The sequence below is a fragment of the Mytilus edulis genome, unplaced genomic scaffold (assembly GCF_963676685.1).
Source record: "Mytilus edulis unplaced genomic scaffold, xbMytEdul2.2 SCAFFOLD_1991, whole genome shotgun sequence".
NCBI lineage: Eukaryota > Metazoa > Mollusca > Bivalvia > Mytilida > Mytilidae > Mytilus > Mytilus edulis.
The window spans coordinates 8,801-19,002 of record NW_027268707.1 but is presented as its reverse complement, the minus strand read 5'-3'; the positions used below and the strand labels follow the sequence as shown (position 1 = coordinate 19,002).

The window sequence follows — 10,202 nt, the reverse complement described above, 5'->3', positions numbered from 1 at the left end:
ACACAAAATTTTGATTTTTCCCCCAACAATTACAAAATATAACTAGAGGCTCTAAAGAGCCTGTGTCGCTCACCTTGGTCAATGTGCATGTTAAACAAAGGACACAGATGGATTCATGACAAACTCGTGTTTTGGTAATAATGATGTGTTTGTAGATCTTACTTTACTGAACATTCTTGCTGCTTGCATTTTTTTCTATCTATAATGAACTTGGCCTAGTAGTAACAGTGAAAAATATATTGTAAAAATTTATAAAAATTTACAAAATTTATGAAATTGTTAAAATTGACTATAAATGTTATTAACTCCTTAAAGGGTCGATTTAGACATGTTGACTTATTTTTAGGTCTTACTTTGCTGTACATTATTGCTGTATACAATTTATCTCTATCTATAATAACATTCAAGATAATAACCAAAAGCTGCAAATTTTCTTAAAATTACCAATTCAGGGGCAGCAACCCAACAATAGATTTCCTGATTGGTCTGAATTTTTCAGGACAAATAGATCTTGACCTACTGAACAATTTTATCCTGTCAGATTTCAGAGATATGAGCCAAAAACCGCATTTTACCCTATGTACTATGTTTACCGATGTTCACCATGTTGGTTCATGGGTGGGGTCATCGGACACATTTTTTAAACCAGATCTAGATATCCTAATGATGGTTGCGGACAAGTTTGGTTAAATTTGTCTTAGCAGTTTCAGATGAGAAGATTTTTGTAAGATTACAAAAACTAACGAAAAATTGTTATAAATTGATAAAAAAGGCCAATAACTCCTTAAGGGATCAAATGACCATTTTTGTCATTCGACTTATTTTTAGATCTTACTTTGCTGCACAGTATTGATGTCTATAGTTTATCTCTATCTATAATAATATTCAAGATAATAACCAAAAACGGCAAATTTCCGTCAATTCAGAAGAAAGAAACCCAACAACAGGTTGTCCGTTTCATCTGAAAATTTCAGAGCTGATAGAACTTGACCTGATAAACAATTTTACCCCATGTCAGATTTACTCTCAATGCTTTGGTTTCAGAGTTATAATCCAAAAACTGCATTGTACCCCTATGTTCTATTTTTAGCAATGCCGACCATCTTGGTTGGTGGGCGGGGCCGGGGTCATCGGACAAATGTTTCAAACTAGATACTCTAATAATGTTTGTGACCAAGTATGGTTAAACTTGGCCCAGTTTTTAATGAGAAGATTTTGTAAAAGTTAACAGACGACAACGGACGACGGACGCCAAGTGATTAGAAATGCTCACTTGGCCCTTTGGGCCAGGTGAGCTAAAAAGGATATGGTAAAAGTAAAGTCCGAAACATCCCATGAAAAAATCTTTTTAGTAGGGGACAAAATGTACAAGGACAAGTAAACTGGAGCAAATACAAATATAAAAAACTAGAACACACCCGTGATATCGCGGGTCCGTGACTGAATTAAAGTATATAACTATGCGTATGCCTTATTTTAGTATTGGTATTGTCATCTGATAAAGTCATGCCGATTATAGTAAGATGCACAGTTTTCTCTGCTTTCAAAATCTTTCTGTTTGAACCCGTCGACTTGGAACCTATCAATTATTGTTAATATTTAATAATTTGGAAAACAAAAGGGCCTGGAATGGAGTATTTTGTACTCAACAGTATACAGCAAAATTCTAAATACACCGTTTGGTGGTGCGGCTGTCGGATGCGGAACATACAGATAAGGTAATAGGTAATAGGTGAAAAATACTATTGTATCGGTGTCGGACTCGATCCGGAACTTCTTAATTATTGGCAATTTTAATTATGTGGAAAACAAATGGGCCTAGAGTGGTGTAATTTTTAATCAACACCATTGTACTATGTTAGTTATATATAAAGTTGAATTCTTTGATTCATCGTTAATTTTTACGTGATGACGGCTGACAATTTGGACCTCGTTATTTTAGTATTATAGATAGGTAAGTTAATGACCAATATAAATCAGTAAAGACTAGTGTACTAGTATAGTAAACATGTCTGGCTTCTAATATGACATCTTGTTTTTGTATAAAGTTGATTTGATAAAAAGTGAAATCACAAAAATACTTGGTGAACTCCGAGGAAAATGCAAAAAGATGTATCCCTTTTCAAATGGCAAAATCAAAACTCAAACACATCAATCGAAGGGATAACACTTCATACAGGCATACTCTTATGTAGAATTTGGTTGGTTAAACCTGGTTATATAAAGCAAGCTAAACCTCTCACTAGTATGACAGTCGCATAAAATTTCATGACTTCGCATAATCATTTTTCCATCCTTTACGTTTTTTAAAAAAGGGGGGTTATGATTGCCAATGAGACAACTATTCATCAAAGGTTATCTTCATTATGAACGCTCAAATACAAAATTTTAAATGCCGGATGGATAAATACCGAACTACATCACTGAAGAGATACCCAACATAATAATGTGATTAATGTGAATTAAGCAAAATCAATATAACAGTTTGACGACCAACGGTTTAACTGCATGTACATGTAGATTTAAATATTCAAGTTGGTTACGTGACACTGAAAGGTAAGAGTTACCATTTTTTTTAAATGGATTTACCTCGTGTTTTTTTTTAGTGTTTTTTGGGGTTTTTTTTGTAACCACGTTCTAACTTATTTCTACATGAACATAAAGCAAACCGCCTAACGTATTCAGATCCTCAGAAATTAAGTTAAATGATTCTTTACATGTTTATATTAAATGCTAAAATGACGCACGAAGTGAAATCTTTTTCGGAAAGTTTGCATAAATTCATGGAAAAAAAAATTATTATTATATACTATTAGGTTTTATCATAAAAAGAGATATATCGTAATGATATAACTTTTTTTTAATTGAAAACTGTAACATAAGTGTTTGTGTAAAAGGAACTATTGTCGCTTACAAATAGCACTGCCTGGCTTAGATGAAATACTTGAATTTATCAAGGATGGTGCTGCTATATAACAAACAAACTGCCACAACAATCATTTATCAATCAATTGTTACTGGAGTTGTTCCAAATAGTATGAAATATCAGAGCCATAATTATACACATAGGTTTCTGGAAATATGCAAACTTTTATTTAAAAACAATAGTGCTCTTGATTTTTGTACTTACTAGAAAACACCTGCATGCGGATCCGTGACTAAAATAAAGTACCCAGTGGCACGCCTTAGTTTAAGCTTGGTCCTGGTTTTCTTGTTACCACCGAAAAAATCAAGTGACAAAGATTGAATTTTGTACTACTAAAATCCATGCATTATGACAAAGTTCAAGAGCTTCAAAAGGGTGGATATTCTCTGAGGGGATATTACATCTATATTATTTATGGATTATCGTTGAGATGACCAATGATAATCTGTTTATCGCTATTTTACCTATAAGCAATGATAAGCGGCCGACGTTGTCAATTTCATCATGTATTTTTGTAAATGTCGGCTGATATCATTTCTGTATAGGAATTTACGCCAATACAATTATTTGATTTGATTTGATTTGTTCATGTCAATTTCATTAGCAACGCCACGTTTCTAGCGATAATTTTCCATCTCAAGCGAGTAGCATGATATGAAAAATTATCACAATAAAAGATCAAAGGAAAAATGCACAAAATAGCGATAATAGATTTTATTAATACAAACAGCGGTACAGCTGTATACATATCATCTAATTTGAACAATGTCATTATTGTCTTTATTACTGCGTATTTTACAATAATAGTAAAACAGCTTTTTTGTGTTGTTTTTTGTTTTGGATGTACTGTTTTTTTGTCATGGATAGAAACCCCATTTATATAAATCCTTTAATTTTCTACACAGAAGAAAATACTTGGTTGTTTCCCTTTGAATACAAACAAACGTACAGGAAGAAAAATGTCAACAACACAGAAACGAGTTGGAATACTGACCGAGTTTAATTATGAAGATTTAGAGGTAAACGTGACAGAATTGTTTTCATATAAAAATTTCAAATGATGGAACGTACAAAGCAAAACAGTGTTATACACTGAATCGGCTTACATCCCATATATCTGACCGACAGAGTTCAAGATTTAGGTCGTTCGTATGTCAAAGTAGTTACTCTAAATTCAGTGGCGGATCCAGGGGGGGGGGGGGGGGGGGGGGGGTCCGGGGGTTGAAACCCCCTTTTTCGACGATCAATGCATTTGAATGGGAGCATATAGTTGTTTTACTCTGGGTTGGGAACCCCCCTTTTTAAAATGGCTTGATCCGCCACTGAAATTTGCCCCAGAACTGCATTTACCGTTTTGACAATCATGCAGTTCTGTGCTTGAACATAGACGTACCCGAGTTCCCTTGTTTATAATTTTCTGTTTCTACATAATAATTCATTTACAAATGTGGTCATTCTACCCTATTTTTTTAAGCTCAATCTGGTCACAGGACATATCATGTCTAACATGTTTATATTTGATGTGTTCAGCCTTTATCAAGCAATGATATTCATTTTGTAGATCCTCCTGGACACCCTCCCCAACCAGAAAATCGAATAGGCTAATCTATATTGATTGTGTCCATTGTTCTCTTCATGGTCTCTATTTTTATGTTTTAGCCCTCACTTATTCGATATTATATCAATATATTTATTTTGTCCATGGAACTCTATTTTTAGCTCACCTGCCCCGACGTCGTCGGCGTTAACTTTTTACATTTTGAACTTCTTCTACATGTTCTAGACTAGAGAACCACTGAATGGAATGAAACCAAACATGGCATGAATGATCCTTATATAAAGGTGCTGACCAAGTGTTGTTACTTTGTAGCCGATCCATCATCCAAAATGGCCGCCAGCGGGGGACTTAGTTTAACAAAGAACCCTATGGGAAATGCATACAAATGACTTCTTTTAGAAAATCACTGAATGGAATGAAACAAAACATGGTGTGAATGTTCCTTATTAGGTGTTGACCAAAATTTAATGTTGTTACTTTGTAGCCGATCCATCATCCAAGATGGCCGCCAGCAGGGGGACTTAGTTTAACTTAGGACCCTATGGGAAATGCATGCAAATGACTTCTTTTAGAGAACAACTGAATGGAATGAAACCAAACATGGCATGAGTGTTCCTTATGACATGCTGACCAAGTGTAGTTACTTTGCAGCCGATTCATCATCCCAGATGTCTGTCAGCTGGGGACTTAGTTTAACATAGGACCCAAGGGAAATACATACAAATGTTTTCTTTTAGAGAACCACTGAATGGAATGAAGTCAAACATTGCATGAATGTTCCTTATGACATGCTGACCAAGTGTAGTTACTTTGTAGCCGATCCATCATCCAAGATGGCGGCCAGTAGGGGACTTGGTTTAACATAGGACCCTATGGGAAATACATACAAATGTCTTCTTTTGGAGAGCCACTTAATTGAATGAAACCAAACATAGCATAAATGTTCCTTTTTTAATGTTTTGTTACTTTGTAGCCAAATTTTATCTTTTTTTATAGGATTTCAAAAAACCCAAGTAGAATCAGGTGATCGATACAGGCTCTTGAGAGCCTCTAGTTATGATATCCCTGTGAACTCATTCAATATTCTTTTTTTTTCTAGTCCAAACAAAAAAGTGTGTGTTTTCTGTACCCCTATCTACCCTAGTGTTTATCCCCTATCCTAAAGTTTTTGACCATTTTTGATTCAGCACTGAAATGACATAGACTCATTGTAAAAAATGAAGAGAAAAAAATCCCTACCTCGATGACCTACCTACTCTAATTTTTTCCAGCATGTAACAGTAAACGCACATACATTTTTTGTTTGAACCACTTATTTTCTTTTCTGTACACTTCATTCAGACCCCATGCATACACTTGATGTTCTACATTTAATAGTCAATCGTCTATGCTTGCTTGTTTGTTTCTATCTTTAGTTATGGTACCCCTACTACAGATTGAAAGAAGAGGGACATGCGACATTTACAATTGGACCTGAAAAAGGAAAGACTTACAACTCTAAACATGGCTACCCTTGTAAAGCAGAACAGGGCATTGATGATGTCAAACATGAGGTAAAAATTACTTTCAAATAATATACGCTTTATCTATGGCAGTGTGGATCCAGGGGGGAAAGATGTGGCCTGAAGGGTACAAATTCGTTTGATTTCAAAGTTAAATCATCCTTTTCACGATATATATGTTTAAATATGAAACCGAAAAAACAAACTGCTTCTTGAAAAGTTGTTCTGCTTCTGTGGTATACATTCAATTATATTAAATCTAGGAAATACGCCCCTTTCGAAAAAACTGTTTCCGCCTCTGTTTGATATATTAACAATAACAGTCAGTAGGATTGATGTTCCATACGTTCTCTTTTTTCAGTGATACCTAGTCCTCCATACCCCCCTTAATTAAATAGCTTTTTCAAAACATACCAAGATGGTTAGACAATTTGTGAAATACATGCCAATGAACATGCAAAATTACCAAAAGTGCTAGAAGTGAAATTGTTGACCAGTATATCCAACCGAACACAATTGTAGATCTTTTAAATTCTTTGGTGGACTGTCGAAAAGTTATGATGTTTCGCTTCGGTGCTCTCGCGATAGTGATAGTGTCTTCAGTGTGAGTCCGGAATATCTTTGTCTGTTCGATGACTCAAATCGGAACTTGAAAATCGGTAGTCGATGCCTGCTTCTCTACTTCACTCGTTGCATTTCGGAGTAAGTACTCGTATATTGCATATCGATCTTTCCGAATGTTTTATTCCGTCTGCGTCGGGTTTTTTTAGCATGCAAAAGATGCAAATCTGATCAAAATCGAATCGCGAACGGCTGAATCGGGACATTTCCTGAACAATACTAGTATTGCGTCCGTCTTCCGTGATGAAATAAATGATTTATAAATTTAGAAAAAAAAAAAATAGTATGAAATTCCAGCCACAATTCACTGGATCTTAAATTTTGGCAAATTTTAAGTAAGAATTGTCATATCAGGGACCACAATAAAAATCCTGAATGTGTCACTGAGGCCAATCTGAATAAAATTCAGGTTTTTAGGAACTCCCGTGCTCGTCAAAGCATATGATAATAACGAAATCAGAAATCTATATTTTAATAAGGTTTGACAATGAAAGTATTATATTGGCGTCACTTTTCTATGGTTTAACTTTAATTATTGTAATTCCTGAAAGGCAAAAGGGCCCTGTAATTAGGAAGTAAAGAATATGAATTTGAATTTGAATTATAAGGTTTAAATATTAGCAGGAAAGTCGTAAATGATTCCGTTGAGCACAAATTTTATTTATTTAATTTCTAAACTTTGCTTTCACTTTTTTCTCTTTTGAAAAAAAATAGATATCTAGTTTTACTTAACTTGTTAATTCAATAATTGATTAAACTGAATATGACCCCATTCAAGCAACAAAGATAAGAGCATTAATCGTCAAAAAGGAGGGAGCCTCAGGTTCAAACCCCGGAACACCGATGTTTATGTTAACCTGACTTAACCACGTCCATCTGATGAGTTAAGCCTTTTTCAACTGATTTTTATAGTTCGTTTTTATGTTGTACTGTTATACCACTGTCCCAGGTTAGGGGAGGGTTGAGATCCCGCAAACATGTTTAACACCGCCACATTAGGTATGTATGAGCCTGTCTCAAGTCAGGAGCCTGTAATTCAGTGGTTGTCGTTTGTTTATGTGGTACATATTTATTTTTCGTTCATTTCTTTATATAAATAGGGCCGTTTACTTAGTTCTCTCGTTTGAATTGTTTTACATTGTAATAGCTGGCTATGCGGTATGGCCTTTACTCATTGTTGAAGGCCGTACGGTGACATATAGTTAATAATTTCTGTGTCATTTTGGTCTCTTGTGGAGAGTTGTAACATTGGCAACCATACCACGTCTTCTTTTTATATTAAAATTTATAAAAAGACATTTTTTTTATTTTTTTTTTATTTTATTCTGTATCCTGTTTTTATAAATACACAGTTGTTTATTGATCAACATTATCGCAATGGTATGACAAGAGTGCATTTGAACTGCACATACACTACTAGCACATGTTGTACATGTAGTTTATGTGCATCTTAGCATTGCTAATAAGATATCTGCTACGATATGCGTTATTTTAAAACTTAGATTAATTAAAGAGTGCATTTGGGATTAATGATCATATCTTTTTAAAAATTCGATCACTTCTTAGTAATTGTCAACCGTTTGATGTAAACGGGATTGAATGCGGATCTCTTTTGCGATTTAACTAAACTGTTACATGTGTAATACCGTAACAGCTGATATTATAACCTAATGATTTAAATAATTAAAGCAAATATTTAAAAATTTGTATTTGGTTAAACTTATAAAAATATGTTAAATCGTATAAACATTTTGGAAGGAATATCCAATGTTACGTATTTTACTGTTCGAATTGCATTTTTTTTGTTTTTTCTACATTGGCTATTGGTATAGGAAGAGGGTGAAAATCTCACAAAACTTGTCTAATCCCGCTGCTTTAGTATGCCTGTCCGAAGTCAGTAATAAATGGCTTTTGTTAGTCTTGTAAGGTTTTATTATTTTTTTTTATTTTTTTTCATTTATATGTTTCGGTGTTTAGTGTGACGTCCATTCTGCTGTACTATAAAACTAAGAAGATGTGACATGATTGCCAGTGTCTCAACTCTACAAGAGACGAAATGGCTCAGAATTTAACATCTATATGTCACCGTTTGACCTTCAACAGTGAGTAAAACCCATGCCGCATAGTCAACTTTAAGAGGACTAGAAATGACAAATGTTAAATTTGTGTTTAACGGCCAGAAGAAGTCAGCGAAATTTTCTCGCTCTGTTCAAGACCAATCATTAGCCTTGGGCTGTTTTCAGCTCTTTGATCGAGTTGTTGTATCTTTGACACATTCCCCGTTTCCATTCTCAACTTTTACTTTTTAGATGCCTTCTGCATTTATTATTTTTCAGATGTTTTTTGTCTCAGAATTTCTTTTGTACTTCTGATTAGGTTGAAAAGAAGTCTCAGTGAGTTAGTGGTCTAAGTATTCAAACTACTTACATGTAATCCTTTGTCTGTCAGCAACGGAATCCTGCACGGGGCAGGTGCACTCATGTCTAATCTTATTAAATGACTAGGAAAGTCAGTTTCCCACCGAAGGTCACTGGTTCTTGATTCGGACTCCGTCTCCCTCAATCAATAAAAACCGCAACAAAATAGCAGAATAGTGCTGAAGGTGACTCTAAAGCAAATAATCAATCAATCAATATTAGGTTGAATGGGAGAGTTTGTGTAGCTCTCATGTATAAAGACATCAATATAGGCTTTTAAAGAAGAGCAGCGTAAAAACTTATAAAATAGTATGATTGCTGTGTTTGCCTTCTGAATATAAACCTTTGAAAAGCTTGCGTTATAAGGGTATTTCTTATATTACTATTTATTTGGCAAGTTTCCCTCTACTCCCTTATGTACACATACTATTAGCTCTATCAGAGATTGGCCCCAGTAGTATGGAAACGAAAAGTATGCAAGGACAAATTCAGTTAATAATTTATAATAATTAAAAAAACATTTAAAAGACACTTACCACTGTTGCATGTTCTATGTTGCCATTTTTGACAGCCATTACATTGCAAAGCTTCTTGTCTAGGGCGCACAACTGTCCAGTCAGGATTCTACTTTGTCTAAACTATCTCCCCATTACGCCAGATAATTTTTACAATCGTAGAAATGGAAGCCAATGTAGGGATGACACGCTGCCAATTTTGCTGTTTAAAACCGATAAATTTATCCGCATAGCATATTTACGATCCTTATATGTCAGTTGTATTTTTATGAGTTTTATTAAATGATGATTATTCTTTTTGTAATGCATATTTTATATACAAATTATAATTTTTCATAATAAATTTATTTTAAAAACGAGGTGCCGGATTGTCTTGGTCCCGAAATGTTCGGATACCGAAATGTCCAAATGGGTGCCGAAATGTCTTCGGACTTGGGTGCCGATTTGTCTGGGTGCCGATATACCTTGTTTTCTGAAGTGTCTGTTTAAGTTTTTGTCTTCACAATAACACACCATTGATATAAGAGCTTAATTACTAACTGTAACTGTATATTTCAGGACCTTGACGCACTCATAATTCCAGGAGGATTTGCTCCTGATTATTGGAGGAGGGACAAGCGTTTTCTCGATTTAGTGCGCAATGTTTATGAGTCGGGTAAGTGA

General features: G+C 34.6%; 1 protein-coding gene across 1 annotated transcript; it reads left to right on the top strand.

The window, feature by feature from the left end:
- Nucleotides 1-3,809: 3,809 nt before the first annotated feature.
- LOC139508238 (general stress protein 18-like) lies at nucleotides 3,810-10,202 on the top strand. The gene is made up of 3 exons (XM_071295941.1): nucleotides 3,810-3,945; nucleotides 5,900-6,037; nucleotides 10,098-10,202. The coding sequence occupies exons 1-3, from the start codon at nucleotides 3,886-3,888 to the stop codon at nucleotides 10,200-10,202; spliced, it is 303 nt and encodes a 100-aa protein (XP_071152042.1). The 5' UTR covers nucleotides 3,810-3,885.

Excerpts from the sequence above, each read along its gene's own strand:
- LOC139508238 (XM_071295941.1), top strand. The coding sequence starts at position 3,886 with ATGTCAACAACACAGAAACGAGTTGGAATACTGACCGAGTTTAATTAT. Across the intron at positions 3,946-5,899 it reads TTAATTATGAAGATTTAGAG|TTATGGTACCCCTACTACAG; the intron begins GTAAACGTGACA and ends TTCTATCTTTAG. Across the intron at positions 6,038-10,097 it reads TTGATGATGTCAAACATGAG|GACCTTGACGCACTCATAAT; the intron begins GTAAAAATTACT and ends TGTATATTTCAG.